Genomic DNA, 23,559 nt, shown 5'->3' on the forward strand with positions numbered 1-23,559 from the left:
ACATTTCAATAATAAGAATTCTGCTAATTAACCATTGTAAAATACATACATGATGACATTATCTGAGCCCCTGTCCTAAACAAATTTCATTTAAATTTTATGTTCAATTTCAAGTATTCCAATCACCCGACCATCACCATGACTGCCAACAGTAACTGAATTATAAATATATACTTTTTTATTCTTCGTATTTCATACTTTGTGCAGCTTGTACTTCACATTTCAGTATCTGAAATCTACAACTTTATCTTACCTATTGAGAAATGAAATAATTATTCTCTTATTTGTCTATATCAATACCATTTCTGTATGATTATTAGTTCAACCACTACTTTACATTCTTTCTGAGTCCCAGTATTCAATAATTTAGAGAATAGTGATAAGCTAAAATTGTTGTAATTTTTACTAATACATTACATGTTATTGTACATTCTTAAAATGTCTTATCTTTATCTCGTGAAAGTTAACGAAGGTTAATATTTTTGGACCTTAAAAAAAGGAAGGAAGCTGAACTGCGTGAAATAATTTTCCTGCATTTCTGTTCCATCCAGTCATATTTGACTCTTGGTGATGCTGTGAATAAAGGCTCTCCATCCCACTTCGCTTCTTGTTCATTCTTTCAGTAATTCCAAGTTCAAGTTGGTAAGTTCTTTTATGTTGTCCATCACTGCTGTGGTCTTCCTCTTTTTCTCATTCCCTCAATTTATTTAGCAATCATTGCTTCCAAAGAGCATTCTGTCTTTATATTTTCTAATACCTTATTCACCATTCTTGCAGTCCATGAGATTCTTAATAGTCTCCTTCACACCCATCATTCAAATGAATCAATTCACTTAATATCTTTCTTCTTAATAATCCAACTTTCACATCTATACATCACTAATGGACATATCACTGCTTTGACGTCTAACTTTTGTGGTCTTACTCCACTTCTATCCTTCATAATTTTTGTCAGGTTTAAGATCGCTTTTTTCCCCAAGACTATCCTTTTAATTTCATCTTCACATTTACCATTGTTTCTGATTCTGGACCTCAGTAAAATTGTAACTTTTAACATTTTATCTCTCTCTCTCTCTATTATGCCAGCCTGGTTGGCCGAGTGGTTAGCATATCCGCTCTCCAGCCAAAAGGCTGCAGGTTCAAATACCGCCATAGGCATGGATGTTTGTGATTGTCTGCAAAAACAGTAGTGGTGGTGATAGGAGGTAGATGGCATTGGTGTAGATGATGATGGTAGTTGCAGTTCGTTGTAGTTGGTGGACTGAGTGGTGGAGACGGAGAGTTGTGGAGTAGGTGTCCTCCCTTGATGAGTCCTTGGACTCCTTTGAAGTGTCATGTAATAATAATAATAATAATTAGAAACCCTCTCTCTATTATAAATTCATTTAAATTGCCAGAAGCCATCACTTTTGTTTCGTTGAGGTTTCAATTAAGCCCGGCTTTGTTACTTTCCATCTTGACCAATAAAATCAACTGCTCCAGATCTTCCTTAGTCTGCTATGAGGATTGAATCATATCTTAAATTATTTTTTTGCCACTGATGTTAATTCCAGCTCAAAACATATTTACTATAAATATTAAACAAGGTAGAGTGACAGTATACAACCCCGCTGCATCCCTTTTCCCACTTGAACACTGTTTGTTTCTCCAAATACTGTTTTTACTGAAGCTTCTTGGTTGTCATATAGCTCTCTTATTAAAATAGATTCAGGTATTCCCCATTGATCTTATTACAATCCACAGTCTGTTGTAATCCACACAATCAAAAGCTTTCTTATAATCAATAAAACAGATGAATATTTCCTTCTGAAATTCTTTCATTCTTTTCATAATCAATCTCATGTTTATTATTTGGTCTCTATTTCCTCTACTTCTCCTAAAGCCTGCCTGTTCTTCTGGCATTGCTTTATTCACATGAGTTCCAACCTTTGATTGACCACTTTCAGCATTACTTTACTTGCATGTGAAATTAAAGTGATTGTTCTATAATTCTCACAATCTCTGGCATTTGATTTTTTTTTTTGGATTCGGATGAATACTGATGTTTTCTGATCTCTAGGCCAGAATATTTTCTTCCAAACCTGTTGACAAATTTCAGTCAATATATTCAGTACTATCTCCAGCTGCTCTCAATAATTCCACTGACACACCGTCAGTTCCAGGAGCTTTTCCTTTTGGTAACTGTTCCATTGATGATATCACTTTTCATTATTCCCTCATTATTCTATTCAACAAATTCTCTCATTTCAAGTTCTCATTCAATATTATTATCTATCTTGCAAATCCTCTACATACGATTTCCATCTCTTTTTTTCATTGCTTCTTCTCCCATCAGACATTTACCTGCATTACCTTTTACAACTCCTGATCTAGGAATAATGAGCCTCCATGGCTCAGTCAGTATAGACAAAGCCCCTTGGTCGGAAAGATCTAGGTTTGATTCCCATCCATTACGGGAGTTAGGCACTCTCATATGGAGGTAGAGGGATTTTTTCATCCAGAAAACTCAGTTTTTTTTTGTCCTTAGAACAGGCAATCTGGCCCCGTGAATGCACATTCACGGAGCCAGATTGCAGAACCCATCCTAAAGGGATGGATAAGAAGAGGATAGGAATAAACTTCCCTGTAACATTATTTCTGTTTATACAGAAACAAATATTAATGCTACTTTGAAAATTTTTAATATGTGGGACACACTGCTATGAAAATAAAATTTAATAGACAGTTTTACTATGGCAGACTGTATTCTTATTTACTAAAAGTCTTATAATAGGCAAATTTTAAAAACCAGTTTCATTAGGTGGAATTGTGGTACACGGAATGTCTCAAAAATTAAGAAATAAAACAGCTCAGATAATGATTTAGTCTATTATTCAGAAATGTTTGGAATATAATTAAGGTATCACACATACACACACACATGAGAAATCTGGAACCAGTATCACATCAGTGCTGTGTGGGAACAAGGGAAAAATGTTCACATTATTTTTGGGTGAAATAATTTACTTTTCAATTTAACATGTTTTTGCCTGATAAAAACTGAGATTTCACGAAAAACAAAAATTGGAGTATTATGAGATAACATGAGCATCTTCTGTAGAGGTTGCTCTGTAGGTATTCAGAAACTTGCATGTTCTAATAGTAACTGTTTTTTTTTCTTTTCCATTAGAAATAAAAATTTGACAATAACAGTAATGGTTAAGCTTATTTTATTTGTTTTTAAGAAATGAGCGAGAATAACAGAATATTATTGTTATGTAACTACTGTTATTATCACTATGCTCTTATTATACAATACAATTTACATTATGATAGCACAATACATTTTCTGATATAAATTGATATGTACATAAAGGGTTCCTTTATCCCATTTTAAGTAAAATATTACAACAATAATAATAATAATAAGGGATGCTTAAGAGTCAAAGCTGTATAACTGAGAGGAGATCTCCACATAGCCTTTAAAGGAATGCGGAGAACCGACCAGGGCTTCTGACCTAATGTCCAATCCTCACCTTCTCGTGGTGCACCCTGTTGGGTGTATTTAATTGCCAGACCATCCTCATTCATTCATACTGAACGAATGAGGATGGGCTGGCAATTTGGGATTTAGCCGACCAAATTGTATTCTTATTGGTTAAACCAAAATAAAAAAATGATGGTACAACATGACAAAATTTCATGCAGGCTGGGGCGTCGCCTGGTTAAACAAGGCCCCTGTTGTTTTCGCCAGGGAACCAGGGGAAAAGCGAAAAGTCAGCTACTGAGAAAAATCTGAAAACAAACCCCAACTCAACATCACCAGAGTTAAAGATCGGTACTATCAACGTAAGAAGCCTGAATGGCAAAGAAATGGAGCTAGCTGAGGAATTAGATAAGTACCAGATCGACATAATAGGGGTGACTGAAACAAAAAAGAACAAAACTGGTGAGATCTTTCTAAACAATAAATACAAAATGTTATATTCAGGCAATGACAATCAAGGAAAAGAAGGAGTAGCCATAGTATTCAACACAAAATACGAGACTAATCTTCTTGAATGGCAGTCAGTCTCAAGTAGAGTAATGTGGGCAAATATGAGAATGGGGAACTGGACAATGAGACTTATTTGTGCCTATGGTCCCACAGAAGGTTCTACTAAGGTAGAAGTGGAGGGATTTTTTGAGGCTTTAGAAAAAGCAACTGACACGATGAAAAAGGAAAAGTTGGTCCTTGTTGGGGATCTAAATAGCAGAGCAGGAAATGATTGCGAGACATACAAAAATATTTTGGGAAAATTTGGAGAAAAGAGCAAAGCTAATAATAATGGCAAATATCTGTTGGATTTCTGCTCAGGACATGGACTGGTTATTACTAACACCATGTTCCAACATAAAAATGTGCACAAATTCACATGGAGAGAAGAGGCTAGGAATAAGAAAAGTCTCATTGATTACGTTATTGTTAATAGTGATGTTTTCTCCCTGGTGCAGCACACCAGATTATACAGAGGATTTGAAAGTGGAAGTGATCACTACTTAGTCCTGAGCAGGATAAAATTGAATTTCGTATTGAAAAGAATAACATGTAAGAAAGTTTTAAAGCAAATAAAAGCTGTGAACTGTAGACTAAAATACAGAAAGATTATTGAAAAGAAAACGAAAGAGTTTGAGAACAGGAATCAAACCTTGGAGATTCAGTGGCAAACTCTGAAGAAAACACTGATTGATTCTGCCAGAGAGGCATGTGGTGAGGTTGTGTGCAAGGATAAAAAAATCAGAACTCCCTGGTGGATACAGGAAGTTAAAGAGGCAGTGAAGGAAAAGAAGAAAGCATATCAAAAGTTCCTGGCAAATAAGTCAGCTTTTACTCTTACAGAATACAGAGACAAATGTAAGAAAGGTAAACAGTGTGTAAAACTAGCTAAACAAAAGTCATGGGAGGACTTTGGCAAGAATGTAGAAAATAAATATCAAGAAGGTGGCAAAATATTCTGGAGGTTGTTGAAGAAGTTTAGGAATGGAGGAAAGAGTGCTGTAAAAGGAGTTAGAGATGATAAAGGTGACATGAAAACAGGAGAAAAAGATATCCTTGAAGTATGGAGTAATTACTTTGAAAAACTTCTAAATGAAACAAGCAGTGATGACAGCACAGTGATAAAAAACACTGACCAGGCATGCAGTCAGGAATACATATCCATACTTGAAGTAGAAAAAGCCATTAAAGGCTTGAAATGTGGAAAGGCAGCAGGAGTAGATGATATTCATCTACTCCTGCTGCTGAGAGAAATGCTGAAGTATGGTGGTATAAAAGTCTTACAGCGGCTGCACTGCATAGTTCAGAAAGCCTGGACAGAGGGATGAATTCCCGATGATTGGAGTAGAGCTCTCATAGTACCCATATATAAAAAGGGAAATAAAGCTGAATGTGACAGTTACAGAGGTATTTCCCTACTGAGTGTTCCTGGCAAGATCTATGCAAGTATACTTGAGAAACGGTTGAGAAGAATTGTGGAAGAAAAGCTTGGTGAAGAACAAGCTGGATTCAAGCCAAATAGAGGCTGTCAGGATCAATCTTCACTTTACGACAAATAGTCGAGAAAGCATGGGAATATAACAAAGATCTGTATTTAAGTTTTGTAGATTTGGAAAAGGCATATGACAAGGTGCCAAGAGAGAAGCTATTCAATATGCTGCAGTTATATGGTGTCAATGGGGCATTATATCAAGCAATACTTAGTCTTTATTTGAGTTGTAAGTCAACAGTTAGAATTGAAGGAAGTACAGGAAGATGGTTTAATGTTAAATCTGGTGTGAGACACGGATGTACATTATCCCCTCTGTTATTCATTATCTATATGGATCACATTATGAAGGAAAGTGGTATTAAACCTGATATCAAATTGGAGATGTTAATGTCAGCACTTTGCTTTATGAGGATGATGTTATACTTCTAAATAAATCCGCTACAAGTTTGCAAGATTCTCTGACTAAATTGAATAGCTGTTGTAATAGATATGGTATGAAGGTCAGCAATAAAAAGACAAAGAATGAAAATAGGCAGAATCATTGAAAATGTCAACAGTGTTGTGAATGGAGAACCTGTGGAACAAGTAAAACATTTCAGCTACTTAGGCACAATTTTTACTGAAGATGGTAAATTGAATATAGAAATAGACGACAGAATCAGCAAAGCTGGTATGGTGGGAAGTCAATTGAATAAATTCATATGGAATAAGAGAGAAATTAGTCGGAACACTAAATTAGCTGTATACAAGACAGTGTTCAAACCAGTTTTAACTTATGGATCTGAGAGCTGGGTCAGAAGTAAAACACTTGACCAAAGACTAGAGACCCCAGATATGAGAGTCCTGAGAAAGATTAGAGGCGTGAACAGATGGCATCAATGGCAATATCATATTAAAAATGCAAATATAAGGAAAGAACTTGACATTGTCAGCATCCAGGAATGCGTTAGCAGAGCGAATCTCAGGTGGTATGGTCACTTAAATAGAATGGGAGAGGAAAAATGAGCAAAACAAGTGTTCTCTGCCAGGTTGGCAGGAAAACGACCCAGAGGGAAGACCAAGATATAGGTGGATTGATACGGTACAAAGTGCCTTAGACGATAGAAATATAAGATCTGATAATGTTGGAGTCTTGACAAGTAACAGACTGATTTGGAGGAAAATTGTAGAGAGGAAGTTAGTAATGATGTAATTTTTGCATGTAGTACTGTCATATCCTGTACACCCCTTGAGGGTACATGGCAGGAATTTGATGATCATGATAATAATAATAATGCTATTTTCTCTGGTCTATATTCTGAAAGTAGCTATATTTCTTGTTTTTCCTTTCAAGTAATGTTAAACTTGAAATTTGGTGTGTGCTAGGAACTATTCCAAGTCTTACTTTTGCATTTGCTAGTTGTGGAAAAAACTAAGAATTTCACAGCTCACACAGAAAACAATGCTCTGTAAGAACTGTGACTAACAGATTTTGATTTTATGAATGCTGTTTCTAAAACAATAGAGAAATTATCCCAATTTTATTCCTTCTTAATTAGGACTCTTTCCCATGCAAAACAAACAAATCAGTCAGCAAAAATGTGTTTCACAGATATCAGGTACATAGTTATTCCTCTAAAGCAGATGTGAGGAGAGTGTAACAGATTTCTTTGGTTAGAAAACCTGGGTTTGAAACATATGTAGTACTATGAGAGCCTTCATCAGATCTTCTTATGTGAAAATAAGTCTCATATTGAGATGATGGTTTTCCCCTACCAGGAAGTTGTTTTTCAGCAAACAGGCAAAGAACAGGAAAATATCAAGTACACAGTGTACTTGCCTCATAGTTACTTCTGCCATAATTCCAATCAAAACAAAATCATAGCCATAGTCGACTCAACCATTTTCCCGATTGAGATAAGCAGGCTTTGGTAGCCAGCTGGAGAAGGTTGTTGCCTTTTTTTTTTTTTTTACTAAGTTGCTGCAGAGTAGTATCTTCAATACTGACATGAATGCTTATGAAAATATTTAGTTGGGAAGATGAATTTGGTTCTGTAAATAGCATAGTGCAAGGCCATCACCCAATTTCTTGGAGACTTGAAAAAACATGTTTAGTCTTATCTCTGATGTTAATTACCTTACCTATAGCATTAACGTATTACAGATCTACAAACTTTGTGGTTTTGGACATAAAAAAAGTGTTTGCACCTAGAATGCATGTGTTCTGATGGTCCTTCTTATTTTTATTTTATTCCCTCAAAAAAACAAAACAAAAAAAAAAAAAGTACTGTTATTAGCCACTCTGAGAGGAACAATAATATACAGAATAATATTATAAAATTCAATAAATTCCTCTTTAAGAGGAATTGGAATCAATACAGTCAAGGCATCTTTCTATCAATATTTGTAATCAGGAAAAGGCCTGTTTTGATGGCCCTGAAAGGGATCATTTTTGTTTTCATACTGTTCTAAATGGGAGTGGTTGAGGGTCAAAACTGTATAACTGGGAGGAGACCTCCACATAGCCTTTTAAGGAATGTGGAATGACAATCACTCATCTTCTGCATGAAGACAGAACTACAGGAAAAATCACTTTCTTCGGAGATAGAAAAACTTCCTTGATCACTGTCAGTAAAGTAACAGCTACTTGCAAGGCAAAGGCTCCAACTTTTCTGCATCTCCCATACTTTTCATTTTTACCCCTAATGTTACTGCTATTTCCCATCTCAGAAATGAATTGCGTCTTAGATATACTTGCTAATGTTCCTTTCTGCTCGAGTAACAATCCGTAAGCTAACAGAGATTACTCAGAGAGGAAAGAACATGTCCACCAAAACCGCAACATCACCCCATGAAAAAACCAGGCATCTATGATATTCATTGTTCTTGTGGCTTGTTATGTAGGCCAGACGGGAAGGTTGGGAGAAGTCTGCATGTCTGAGCTTGTAAAAGATGTCGAAAAAAGAAGAGCGCACAAATCAGGTTTGGCATTCCACACAGCCACTACTGGCAATCAAGTACTCTGGCAACAGACAAACATGTTATACAGTGATAATTGTTACAAGAAAATTTAAAGAAACTGTACAAATACTTAGGATCCCTACACAGTGCAATAAAAATCAAGGCTTGATTTTACATCAAGTGTGGTCTAACTTCTTCAAAAATTTAGCTGCCACGGACCTATGATATAGCACATGTGGAGCATGGAACGTGACAATAACTGGTAATGTTTCAGCATACATACAGTAATGAATATATCATTTGTATTCTGGTTTCTCAATTATTTAACAGTTGTGAAGATATTAAAAATATCTAATATGTGTAATTAATTGTCAATAAGCTTGTGTTGTATAAAACTTTTATGTACCATTACTCCTGATGATGCAAGTCTTACGACGTACGAAACTTGTTGGGTGTTTTAATTTTTAATAAACTTTTTATATTAATATGTGGTCTCAATACCAAAAACTACCTACAAAACTTGTTTTGTGGTTGATTAACAAATATTCAAAACATTTTATTCTGGTATTGCTTTTGTAGGATGTCAGCGTCTTTTAAACATTAATTTCCTTAGTTACCAAATATCACATAATTTATAATAATCAAGAAATAATATAAATGAGAAAATATACAAAATTCACTAATTTATATTGTGTGTGTTTTAGCAGTTTTAACAGGGGGGGGGGAGCCATTAAGGCTGAAATACAATTTTAATTCTATTATGAATATTTTGGAAATGAAAACTTTTGAAGCATGTAACTGTTTTGAATGATAAACTATAGGGAACGTATCGCTACTTCAAAATTGCTGTATGAAAAATGTGTATACATAGTTTACTTCATAACAGTCATTTATTTCAATTTGTAATGAGCAAATCGTGGAATCAAGAAGTTGAAGTGAAAAGAAGTGCTACAGCTTACGTTATAAAGATCATATATTACATGATATAATTCATGATTTATGTATACGAGTAGTTCTCTATAAAGCAAAATTGTAAAATTGGAAACCTTTACACAATCAGTCAAGTAATCTTCCGAACTAAGATTATGAACAAAAAATAAAGAAAACAAAAGTGGGCTGTATTTCTTTAAGATGTGAATTTTCATTAATTGTTTGACAGAAATAATTACCTTGAATCAAGTTCTGAGAGAATAAAATGTATTGGCGACTAAGAAGATTAGCAAAAAAATTTACATTAACATTGGTTTTCCAAGGTGATACAATAGTGAAATAATTATCAAAGGATCTTTTATTTTGCACTGGCATTAAAACTATAATTATATGATAAAAAAAAATTGAAAAAACAAATAAAACTTGTAGGTATTTAGTCGAATATAACTAAGATTTCGGTTACCAAGCAAATGTGAAGCAACTGTGTTTCTTGCTATAGGTAACTAAATGTAATTATGTACGTGAGGTAATCTGGTTAAATGTTTTCGTCAACATGAAGGATTATCACACCCATCCAGTGGACATGATAGCCAAATTGCACTTCTTATCCATGTTATTTCAATAGTTAGTATGAATTGTATCCAGGATTTGCTAGATGTATATATACTTCTTGGCCGGGAGGGAGGTTAAGACTAATAAGTGTTAAAAGCGAGAATGTAGAGGGAAAATAGTATTAATTAAAAAGATATAATAATAAAGGGTCATGTATCACTTATAAAAGGCATGAATATTTCAAACTAATAAACAATATTTAAAGAGGTAACATGTCTGCTTCAACACTGGTAATATAGGGTAAAAATTGACCATAGCATTAGCAAAATCTTATAACGGTGGGCCAAGCTCTCATTACAAGTAGTGATGAGAACTTGGTTCACCTTTACCATGAATTGCCTCAGTCCTGAAGAAACTTCAGGTGCAAACTTTGTTTGCTTACACTTGGATAAAGGATTAAACTAAATTTATTATAGTTTAACCAAAATGGAAAAAAATTCCAACATCTTTCTCTAAATCCAGAGTAATTTAGTAATACAGTGAGACACCTTTTGGCAATTTGTATAGGTAAAGATGACTTCTCCATTGTTTCCACCTTAGCATCACCACCTCTGGGTCTGGCTCCCACTGAAGAGACCTCAATAAAGGTCGAAACCGGTCTGGGTAGTGGCCCTTCCCTTAATGCAGAGCATTATATATGTCCACAAGGAGATGTGCTTTGCATTATGGGAGATACTGAGACAAGGAGTGATGAGAGCTTGGTCCAGCTTTACCATGAGTTACCTCAGGCAAGTTACTTCAGGCACAATACTTTGTTTGCTTACACTTGGATAAAGGATTAAACTAAATTTATTATAGTCTAACCAAATGGGAAAAAACTTCCAACATAACGAAACCAATCTGGTGATGAATGGATGAGAAGAAGGTATCTTCCAGATTGTTCAAAAAACAGTGTGCCAAAGGTAGAGACAGAGGGCTACCCACGGCAGTGTCTTCAACTTGTCTATAGATCTTGTTTTTACAGCTGAAATATCCTGATTCTATAACAAATTCAAAAATCTTTGCAATATCAGGAGGGTAATCATCACATGTAATAAATTAACAACGTCAGATAATGGAATGTCGGTAAAGAGGGAAACAATGTCAAAGCTGACTAACAAATCAGACTCTTGTATTTGAATATCCTTGATTTTCTCAAGAAAATGTGTGGAATTCTTGATGAATGATTTGGATTGTCCAGTATGAGCAGTTAATAAATGTGAGAGAAATTTAGCAATTCTATAGGTGGGAGAATCAATACAAATCACAATGGGTCTTACTGGATAAGATTATGAATTTTTGGGAGGCCATATAAATAAGGAGTTCTTCTGAAATGAGTGCACAACTTTTCCAAAGTATTTTGATCCCAACTAACAACTTCATCAAGCAGCTTATTTAACTGTTTAATATGTGTTTTTGTGGGTTATAACTAATTTCTTGATAGGTGGAAGTATCCTGTAAAAGGCAGTCTATCTTCCTCTCATAATCGGCCTTATCCGTTACCACTACAGCTTTTCCTTTATTTGCTTTCAAAATAGATATATTGCCCTTTTCTCTTAATGAAAACAGCACACTAGTTTCAGTACTGGATAAATTACATGGAGGTAATTTGCTTTTAAAAAGTGAAGCAGCAAATTCAAAGAGTAGTTTATTAGCATTTGTGCTGGAAAGTTCTAACAGACTGTGGTCAATGTTATGCAAAAATCAAGATGCAGGATGCATTTAGGTATCAGCAAAGTCATCGCCCTTTAGCCAATACAATAGTTTCAGCATCAGACAACAGGCACCCAGAAATTTTCACAATCCATTTATTAGTAGGAGTGTTACCAGAAGTAATTTTTTGGTTATGGTATAAAGATTCATATTTTTGCATCAGAATGCAGAAATGTCTTTCATAAGAATGGGCTAAAGATTGTTTAGAAACACGTAGAACGATATCCAGTAATTTATCATCCAGGGTAGCTGAAATCCTTCTTTCAAGACTAAAATAGACTGAATATTACATGCTAAATCTTTTTTTATTCAAAGTTGGTTCTGTATCAAAGAAAAACTTGTGCAAATGTAAATTTCATGAACTCCAGGTGACCAAATAGTCCCTCTAAATCTACCAAACATAGGAATAACTTTTGTATCGCAACATTTTTTGAGAAAGGCAATCCAAACGCAAGGCTTACCTTGTAAAACTGATAATTTTCCTAATTTGCCTGTTTGTTTAGTGAAATATCTGTACTTTCATTTCATTAAAGTTAATTACTATGATTATCTTGTAATTTATTGTTTATAGTCATGCCACAGGTACCTTTAAAGATTAGATATAAGCTTCTATATCACTTTCTTTAATAATATGGTTCATATACCATCATCAGTCACTATAGAGAACTCCAAAAAGATAAAAGGAATAGTTTATTATGGCAAACAGCTTAATATATTGGATTTCATTTAGAATACCAATGTGTTCTGACAAACTACAAAAGGTCTTGACTGTGTCTTGACAAACTACAAAAGGTCAAGACCTTTTGTAGTTTGTCATAGCAAATGAGTGCTATAAAAGTGCACAGCAGAGTGAGAGTCAATTATGTATTGTAAGTAACAGTGGTAATAGCATATAACCCAGCCTTATACCTGATTTAACATTAACCCATCTTCTTAACCTCAGCATTCAATTCTAATTACAGAGCCATAACTTTACCAGATATGCTTAACTCTGTAGATGGTTACATTTAGAATATGTAAATTCAGTGACTTGAACAATAACATTTAATTATTAATTTATTAATAATTTTTTAAAATTAATTATTAACAATAGCATTTCAATGACTTTTATGCTTGCTAATACTTAGATCAACAAATCTTAGATAGTTCCTTATCATATTCTCATAATTTCTTCACTATCTGCCATAAGTTAAAGTGATCTTGGCAACATCAATTTACAAATTCTTCACCAATTTTCACTTAAATATTTCTTAGCTTTTTCACAATATATTTGCATAAACACTTCCTTAAATATTCATGTAAGTAATTCCTCTATAATTATCACATTGTTTTATTTCATTTCTTTCTATTTTTAATAAAATAGTATGATGAGAGAGATCTGCTTCAATTATTATGAATTCAATGTCACACCAAACCTTCTTCTGGATTCTATAAGACAGTCATGCAAAAATTCATACTACCATATTACAGCATTTCAGGTCTTATCTACTTCAAGGTTCCATTTCAGATTTTACATTTCTAATTGCATTTACTATCATCATCAATACCGATATTTACTCCTCATTGTATTCTACCAGTGTTTATTACCTCACTGAAATGTTATTGAAAAGAATATCACGAATATCCTTAGCTTATTAATATGACCTTGATGATCTTACCTTGTTGTACTCTATCCTTCATTTTTAGGCAAATATTTTGCAAAAGATTTTGCCACCTTGATATTTACACCTTCAATATGTTTTTTGTAAAATTTTCCCATGACTTTTGTGTTAGTTACTTTTTCACATAGATTTCCTACATATTTTTCTATGTCTACAGACAGTATATGCTGATTTATTAGCTAGGAACTTTTTATTTGATTTCTTTTCATGGACCTCTGTGAAGGAAACAATAACACCAATTTTAGAAAACTTTCCCATGTCATTCAATCCTGAATCAGAATATTAACTGGATTTTCAAACATGAAACTGTCACCAATTTATATGTTGCGCAGATTAGATATTTAAAAAAAAAAAAAAAAAAAAATCCAAATATATGAATGAGGACGCCATAGCAAAGCATATACTGTTTCTAGATGTAACTTCACATGATAAATGCTGAGAACAAAATTACAGATTACCATTATGGGTCAAGAACTTGAATTAAGGCATTCTGAACAAATCAAGACATTAGTTACAAGATTCAAGATACAAGATTTAATTGTGAATGACTTTATGCGTGGGTTATGTATGACGAGTGGTGTGGAATTTGTGGACGTGTGGAGTGAGTTTGATGGGCGAAAGGATCTATATAAGATGGATGGCTTGCATTTGAATGGTTATGGTGTAAGAAGACTTGAGAAAGTGTTGCTGAATGTAGTGGATGTGCAAATTCAGGGAAACTAGATTTGTTAAGGGGGGGGGGTAGATATACAGTCCTTAGGGAGGCAGTTGAATGTAAAAATGAATATAATATGCTAGAGCAAATAAGGACAACAAACCAGAGTGGGATAGTTAATATAAGGCATCAAGGTAGGGTTGGGGCTAATGGGGGTCTTAAATTCATGTACACTAATACTAGGAGTATTAGGAAGAAGAAGGAAGAGTTTTTGGCCATGGTTGGCACTTCCAGACCACAGGTTATTGGTATTAGTGAAACATGGCTGACTGTAGATGATATAGCTAATGGGATTGAATGTGATGGGTATAGTGTGTTCAGGAATGACAGAGAGAATAAAATGGGGGAGGAGTATTCTTGATGATAGCTGATGAACTACAGCCAAGGAGAATAGAAGTTGAATTGCATGATAGAGAAAAGAGCACATTTGAGGCCATTTGGTGTGAGATTGTGGCTAGCAGAACTAAATATACAATTGGGTGCTGCTATAGACCAGGTGATGGAAAAGATAGTGGTGACAGTATGCACAAGCAAATAGAAGAAATGAGTGGAAGGAGGGTGATTATTATGGGAGATTTCAACTATGGTCGCATTGATTGGAGTGAGGAGAGGACACATGGGAGGAAGGAATTGGATTTTATGCGGTTATTAAGGGATAATAACTATCTGCGACAGCATGTAATGGAAAATACTAGGGGTCAGAGAGTGCTTGCCCTAGTAATTACATCCGAGGATTTGGCTGTAACAAATATGACCACATTGCCACCAATCGGAGAGAGTGATCATAGGGTCTTGACTTGGGAGGTGGCTAAAGGTGTAGAATTTTCAATTAAGACAGGGTACATGTGGAATTATCGGGCTGGAAAGTATGACAAGCTCAGGAGTTTGATTGGCTCAGTGCCATGGCACATACAACTGCAAGGACTAGAAGTTGAGAGTGCATGGGAGGTAGTTAAGTGCTTGCATGAAGCAATGGCTGACTGTATACCTAGAGTCCGAATAATAAATCAAGTAGGGGTTAAATGGATGAATAACACCATTAAGCTTGAGCTGCAAAAAAAGAAACAACTATGGAGGGAATTTAAGGAGAAAGGTGACCGGCAGGCACATGAACAGTATAAAGCGCAGGCCAGAAGGGTGACGAGTGTGGTAAGAAAAGCAAAAAAGGATTACGAAAGAACATTGGCCATGCAGGCTAAAGAAAATCCTAAACAGTTTTTTAGATATATAGCAAGTAAAAGGAAAAATGTACATGGCAGAATGATTTTAAAGAATGCCGATGGTAGGGAGGTAACTGAATCAGTTGAGATAGCCGAGTTACTGAGTGAGCACTTTGCAAGAATATATCATCCAGGTGGTGAGATTGCAGAAATGAACAAACCAGTAGATTATACGGGAATTGTGGTGAATGAAGTGGAGGTGAGTAGTCTATTGCATAACCTCAATGTCAATACATCTGTGGGATTGGATGGTATACCAGCTCGTGTAGTACGAGAAGCAGCTAAAGAATTGTCAGTACCCTTGACCATTTTGTTTAATTTGAGTCTCGGGTCTGGGTTAGTCCCGAGCGGGTGGAAGGAGGGGAAAATAGTTCCACTGCATAAAGGTGGTTCCAAGACTGCTGTTGTAAATTACTGACCGATTAGCATATCAGGAATCATTGTCAAGGTCTTAGAGAAATTAGTCAAGAAAAGAATACAGGATTGGATAGATGAAAATGGGATATTGTATGGGGGACAACATGGTTTTGTGAAGGGTAGATCATGCCTCAGTAACTTGCTCACGTTTTATAACACAGTGACGGCTGAACTGGATAGGGGTAATGGGTTTACAGTGATACTACTGGACCTTGCCAAGGCCTTTGATAGGATACCACATGGAACCCTAATCAGTAAACTGGAGCAGATGGGTATAGATATAGGGCTGGTGAGATGGATAGGAGGGTGGTTGAAGGAGAGATACCAGAGAGTGGTTTATTCAGGAGTGGAGTCAAAAAGACGTCTTGTGACTAGTGGAGTGCCGCAGGGCTCTGTTCTTGGACCACTGCTTTTCAATTTGTTCATCAATGATATTGGAAAGGATTTGAGAGGAAGTGTTCACTTGTTTGCTGATGATGCAAAGTTGGGTAGAGCAATTGTGAGTGCACAGGATGTCAAAATTTTACAGGATGATTTGGATAGTTTGGAGGACTGGGCTAGGAAAAATGGATGTCAATTTAATGTGGCAAAGTGTAAGGTTATGCACTTTGGGGTGAAAAGAATAGCAGCAGTATATCTCATTGGTGGAACCATACTCCAGGAGAATGATGAGGCCAGGGATTTGGGAGTGCTGGTGGATAGGGAGTTGAAGTTTAGGGGGCACATTGCAAAAGTGACTAAAACAGCTCACCAAATCACTTGGCTTATGAAAAATACTTTAACGTGCAGAGACAAACAAGTTGTTATTCCTCTGTATCGAGCCTTGATAAGACCCCATCTGGACTTCTGTGCCCAGTTATGGGCACCAGGGTTTCTTCGTGATGGGGAGGAAGTGGAGAGGGTCCAGAGATTAGTGACCAAGATGATAGCAGGTCTGTGGAATGAACCTTATGAGAATAGGTTGAAGATTTGTGGGTTGCAGAAATTGGACGATAGGCGAAGGAGGGGTGATATGATTGAGACATTCAAATTACTGAAGGGTTTTTATAAGATTGATCCAGAAGATATTTTTGAAAATATGACTGGTGGTGGGAGGACTAGGGGCCATGCATGGAAGCTGGGCAAGAGCGTGGTTGACAAGGGTGTTAGAGCTAGGTTTTTTACTTGGAGAGTGGTGAATGAGTGAAATAAGCTTCCAGAGTCTGTTGTGGGTGCTACGACCGTGAATGAGTTCAAGGCAAGATATGATAGATACTGTGTGAATGTTGAATAGTTGTTCCAGACACGATGTTAGGGCCTCCCTCGATGAGTCTGTCGACTCCTTGGAGTTCCCCGGAACAATAATAAAATAACAATTCTGTACACAAGCCTGCTAATATAAATGAACAAGCATTTAAGGAGTAGACAGATGGATATACACTGTCCAGGTTAGTACAATATGAGATAAAGGTACTGTTTAATCTGTCTCTAATAATTCCTACAATGAAGAAGGTGGTATAGACAATGATGAAAATGAAATTAGACCAGAATGAATGCCATCAGAAAAATAATGTATGAAGTGACTATCATAAAAGTTACTAATGGGCACTGCTGAGTATTCTTGGCTGTAGGTTTCACACTGAAAACATCAATTTAATCTGTTCATTAGTTGAATGAAACCTGATTGTAGTCAGTAGAATCCATTACTTGCCATAAGGCCTCAGCATTCCCAAGTGATCATCAGGAATAAATAGATCAGTGACAAAGGAATTTTTGATGCTTATTAAAGGATATCCTTTAATAAGCATGTTCCCTCAAAATGTCAATTTGATTTTGATGAAATGTCAGAATTCAGGTGTTTAGTAACATCCAATATCTTATACTAGCATTGCAGTAATAGATAAAAGAAAGTAATCACATGGATTAGGAAAGCTTTACCATCACAGCACAAATTAAGAGATAAATAGATCTGGGTATGATATGATGTAAGGATAAAAGATAATAACAGATAGTTGAATTGATTGGTTATCAAGAAAACTGAAGACAGAGAAAGAAGAACCAAAAGAAGATGAGACAATGAACAGTGAAAAAATTATCTGGAGAAATGCTGGAAGATAGTTTTGCAGATGATAAAAAAAAAGGTAGATAATGATATTCAATGGCGATCTGCCACTTCTTTAAAATAACAGAATAGTTAATAACCAAAATACAAGTTTATGCATGGGAATAGATTTTTTTTTTTTTTTTGCATGTGTATATGGTGTGTGGACAGTATAGCAGAAAACTGTCATTTCTGAAAAATCAATACTACTTCCAACTGCAGTGTAATTTGATTAGTTAACTAGGAAATACTCATGCAGTTATTAATGGGAAAAGAGGAAGAAAGGGACTATATAGTCACCTTTGGTAGAACTACAGTCACAACAACGATCATTGCCGGGTAACCTTTGTACATGCCGAATTATGCTCTGCTGTAGTTCAAGAAGACTCTGATTTAATTTATCTCCACCTATCTGACCTGAATCATCAAATGCTTTCCTCAATGCTCCTTCTTTACAGTTTACTAGCACTGACATCCAACTGCAAAACAATCAAATGTCTGTTAATCAAAATGAATATAAATAATTTTTTTTCTATTTTCACAACAAAAATTACATCGAATAAAATGTTTCTGATGAATTAACAAACTATATATACTTCAATAAATTTCTATAGCACACTCAGTACAATAATTACATTTAGTTAGAAAGAGCTGGGTTCATATTTCATTACAGATAGAAAAAAATATAAAGCTAATAAACCTAACATACTATTTGGATAAGGTTACTTTAAGTGCTACACCGATTCCAGGTTTCTGCATAACTGTCAAGACGGGGTTGGTTGGTAAAACAATTAGACTGACAATTAAATGCAAAAACTGGAATAGGATAATTGCTGTTTGACCAACAGTGAAGACTTGACCATTGTGACAAGTGTTAAATTCTGAATGAGAACATTTATAAGACAATATTATCTCATTCAGATTTTAACAAGATCTCCCATTCCCAAAGCCAATTTTGTCATTCAGAATTAATGTGAATTATTCCTTACTGTTGTGTGTGTCACAAAATTGTAAAATAAGTACAAATATTTCTAGTTATAAATTGTGCAATTCTTGCAAATGCCTGGTAATACACATACACACCATGTAAACTATACACGGAGACCTTGAAACTTAATCCTATTATTGCCTAGGGCAGGATACGTAAGCTTGTAAGCTAGTCATACAGGTAACAATCTAAATTTTCACCAGTCCTATTTGGCGTTGATAACCAAACGATGCTTATGGAGACGTCCACCAGCGCACATTTTGCCGCCAGAAGTTAGGGAGACATGCGGTGTTGAAAAAGAAATGAACCAATGGGAAATTAGAGCATGAGATACAAAACGGAATTGCAGGGCCTACATCGTTCTCTTCTCTCTTGTTTACTGACTCATGCCTCCGGGCTCGTTCCCTTGATCTTCTATGATTCCGTAGTCGTGGAAGCTCAGCGGAAGCTTTAGAAGTATCCAGCATTATGGTCATCAATTTTACCAGATATATCCGTTCCAGAGCCAGTCAGATGAGATGTGGCAATACAGGGCCATGCTGTACTACGATGACCAGAAAACTGAGTAATCTTTTCGTTATGCTGTAAAAGACAAGCCTTCTTATAGATGCAGCCAGAGCCGACTGAATGTTTCAAGGTAGAAGTCCTAGGAAGAAAGATAGGTGCCATCCAAAGCACATGACGTCAAGAAAAGTATGTCTACTGTTCCGGTAAGATTTCCAATTCTCTATCTTACGAGCATGTGAAAAGGGAAGTGTAATGTATATGAGAATATTCTTAATTGAAATTGTAGTGATTCAGAAATTGTTCCTAAGGAACATATTCAATTTAGATTAGGATATTAGGATATTTGTTCCAAGAGAACGTGTGTAGTATTGACTTTTGTTCATAGCGGACATGTAAGAATATAACAATAGTTCCTAGAGAACATGTGTATATGAATTAATAATTGTTCCTCAGTATACGTAAAAGATATCAATAATAGTTCACAGAGAACGTGTGCGTAAGAATTTAAGAGTTAATGTTAGTACCTGAGGAATATGTTCTGATTTAGATGATTTATGTAGAGTTATGTGACAAGATTGAGGAACCTTAGGAACTCTGAATGTTAGATTGTATAATGTGCTGCATATTGAATTGAAAGTTAAGTAAGGCAGCAGCTAATTAATGTAGGGTTCCGATTTTTTTATTGCCAATGATTATTCCTTAATAGAAAAGTCGTGAGCAGAGTATGATCTTATGTTTTAGATACTTAAAAATGTGTTTGATAATTTAAGTGTAGCTATATATCCATTGAAATCAATTGAGAGATCTTAATTCATGTTTTATTCAAGTTTCTAATTTCTTGTCTTAGTAAAATAAATGTCCTTGTTTGATTGTAATCACGTGCTTGCATGTTTTATTCTCATTTCACCACTTGCTAAAATAGAATCCGAGTGTGAAACTGAAAATTTATATAGAAGTATTGAATAGAGGACCATGATTGGTGTATGTTTAAAAGTAATTATTGATTTAGAGAACCTATATTAGGTAAAAGGTGACATTATACTTACTGATTGTTATTTCGCTGATGGTATGCGTGCAACTGTCTAGATGAGGAGTGGTGTAGCATGAACAAATAAATTTCTCTGCATTGAAAAGGAATTAATAATAAGTGAGAATTAGAGAACTTAACCCTTTTCAGAGATTACTTCCTTACCATCCTCGTATAAGTATAATGTCAATTTGATTCAAGAGTAGGCTTAAAGACGATTGAAGACTGCATGTTTAAGATATATAAGAGAGATAAAGTAATAAGTAAAGAGGATACCTTGATATAAGTTATATACGAGTCATTACGGAAGCATCACAAAATAAAGTACGATTAAAAGTTAAAATAAGAAAGTAACGATGTAACACAAGGATGTTTACAGTAGTCTTGTGGGACTACCGTAAACATATTTGCTATCTGGTTTGAGTTGATCATGATGTTCCAAAGCAGACTGAAAAGTTTTATGTTTGGTCTCCAGATATTTGGTCTCTTCAGTCCTATCACATAAGTCCTAACACCTATAACATATAAGTGCCATGTGTGGGTAGATGGTGAGAGAGAGAGAGAGATGAACGGAATTTGTCAATGCATTTTTTGATAAGTTGAAGGTTGTAATCACTGACGAAAACAGTTTGCAGACGATTTTTACAAAGAGCAGAGATAAAGAGACTTAAGTTAATTTGATAAGACTGAGCTAAACTGCATATAAGTGTTTTGTGAGCAGCTGCTTGTGTTCATATATGATTACAGCAAAGTGAAAGAATGGTAGCTCTACATCACTACAGTTCAGAAGAACAGTAGTGATGGAAATACTCATTGAAAAGATATAATGGAATAATAGAGCCTCTATAGGAAAGTGACTGAAAGAAGTGAGAGAGAGAATTAAAATGCTTCAGTAATGTTTTTATACTAAAGTTAATCACTTTTTATAAATAAGTGATAGCTGAGTTAAATGTAAACACTACACTGTGATACTGTTGACTTAAAGGCATTTGATAAGATTCTACATGAAATTCTGTTATATAAATTGCAGCAAACTGGAATGCAGATGAAGTTGGTAACATGAATAATAGGGTAGCTAATGGGATGGAGAGATATCAGATTACAGTTTATTCAGGAGTAGAGTCCAGTAGGATTGCAACCACAGGGCTCCATACTTGGGCCAGTGCTATTTAATTTGTACATTATTAATACAGCAAATGATCTGAAGGGAAATGTCAGCTATTTGATCATATATGTAAAGCTGGGTACAGCAACAGTTAATAAAAATTATGTAGAAATCTTGCAAGATGATTTAAAAAGACTATCAGTATGGGTAAAGGAGCTGTCATGGAGCAAAGTGTAAGGTTATGCATTTTGGAATGAATATTTTGTTTTCTTTTGGATAAAACTGCAGCTGAAACTATTGTTATGCTTCAGCAAGCCTTTAAGGACGCTTTAGGTACAACACAGGTCTACACTACAAGTGGCTTTCCCATCTCAAAAATAGGAATATGTAAGTTGAGAACAAACTGCGATCTGGTCAACCTACGACAAGCAGAAATGATGAAAACATCAAAAAGGTTTGCCAGGCAATCAACGAAAATCATCAAAAGACCATTGAGCAAGTTTCTGAAGATATGAATTTGTCATGGAGTTCATGCCAGTGAATTTTAACAGAAGATTTGCAAATGAAATGTGTGTCTGCTAAATTTGTGCCTCATTTGCTTACAGAGGATCAAAATAAAATTAAAAAAATTTTAATTAAATAAATTAAATTAAAAAAAGCATGTGAATGTTTGCTGCGATTTGAGGGAGCAAGTTCTTAATGACCAGAAATTTCTTTCAAAAGTTGTAACTGGGGATGAGCCTTGGTGCTATGGTTATGATCCAGAAACAACACAAGAATTATGCCAATGGAAACATGCAAACTCACTGAGATCCAAGAAGGCATGTCAAGTTCGATAAAACTTGAAGACAATGTTGATTTTTTTTTTAATTTGATGTGAATGGAATTATACACAAAGAATTTATTCCTCCTGGACAGACAACAAACCAACATTTTTGTCTCAATGTTTTGAGAAGACTATATGACAGTGTGTGTGATGAAAATGAAAAGTTGCTGCACCACAACAATGTCCCAGCTCTGTCCAAGAGTTCTCGATGAAAAACGGCCGTTCCCCATCCTTCCTACTTGCATAATCTCTCTCTCTCTCCATGTGATTTTTTTTTTTTTTATTCCCATGAACAGTATTCCAGTTGAACAGTTCCAGAACTGTTTCTAGCAGTGGAAAAAACATTGGGACAAGTGCATTGACTCACATGGAGAGAACTTTGCAGGAGTTTAGAATTGAGTATTATAAACTTTCATAATTTAAAAAAATAATAATAATAATTCTGGTTATTTCTAGGTGCCCCCTTGTATATTATTTTGGAAATCACTCTTTAATGATATTTCTTCTAAACCTACAATACGATACATATATTTCGATATATTTGTAATATGAAATGGTTCTCCATTAGATTTGAAATTGGCTCAAAAATAAATAAGATTCATCATAGAGTTCAGTTCACTCTAAAAGACTAGAAAAACTGTCAGGCTGACAAAGAATCAATAAATCCAGAAAGATCAGATGGTATTACATTTATATTGGAATGTTACTTATTATCCCAATCAAGAAGCCAGAACCATTAACAGTTGATTACACTGAAGACCTCCTACACAAAGAATTGAATTACGGCTAAAGATGCTAATTTTTTTTTTTTTTTTTTAAACTAATAAAGCATTTAACAGCTCTAGGCTCCTAATCTCTATATCTCAAGAAGAAATCTGATTCCTCTTCTGTATATTAAGAGAATATCTGAACACACTGTTAAAGTTCTAAGGCCTCTCAACATTGTAGTATCCTTTTGTCCTATCAGGAAGATTTTTACCTTCCTTTCCTCATGTAAAGACAAACTTTCTCCACTCAAATTTCCAGGTGCCTATTAGATCCTTTGATCTTGCAGCTTATCTTACTTCAGGCAGTCTGATAGATCTGCATCCATGCATTGTGAGGATCATACATGATTAGTCAGCACCATGAAACTGACTAATCTTGCTTAGAAGTATTTTGAGGAAAAAAACAAAGTTTTGACACAAAAGAGAATTTCCTGTAGAATGTTTATATACCAAGAGCTGTGAAACCTTTCTACTGCATCTGAATTTAAACATAATCAATGGCTTTTGGTTATTCCCTTTATGGGTAACATTGTATTAATCTTCTGTAAATTCCTATATTTTTCTT

The 23,559-nt window shown here is 35.0% G+C and overlaps 1 protein-coding gene across 3 annotated transcripts in view; it reads right to left on the reverse strand.

Moving 5' to 3' along the window:
- The window catches only part of Asap (ArfGAP domain of ASAP), a 718,739-nt gene that overhangs the window by 389,923 nt on the left and 305,257 nt on the right, over positions 1-23,559 (reverse strand). For all 3 annotated transcript variants that reach the window (XM_090411444.1, XM_090411445.1, XM_090411443.1), the window contains exon 15: positions 18,075-18,253. In XM_090411444.1, the coding sequence (XP_090267570.1) occupies positions 18,075-18,253 (179 nt within the window). The remainder of the gene's footprint in view (positions 1-18,074; positions 18,254-23,559) is intronic.

The sequence above is a fragment of the Typopeltis vanoorti genome, chromosome 21 (genome assembly GCF_054136105.1).
Source record: "Typopeltis vanoorti isolate ZY-2024b chromosome 21, IOZ_Tvanoo_1.0, whole genome shotgun sequence".
Lineage (NCBI taxonomy): Eukaryota > Metazoa > Arthropoda > Arachnida > Uropygi > Thelyphonidae > Typopeltis > Typopeltis vanoorti.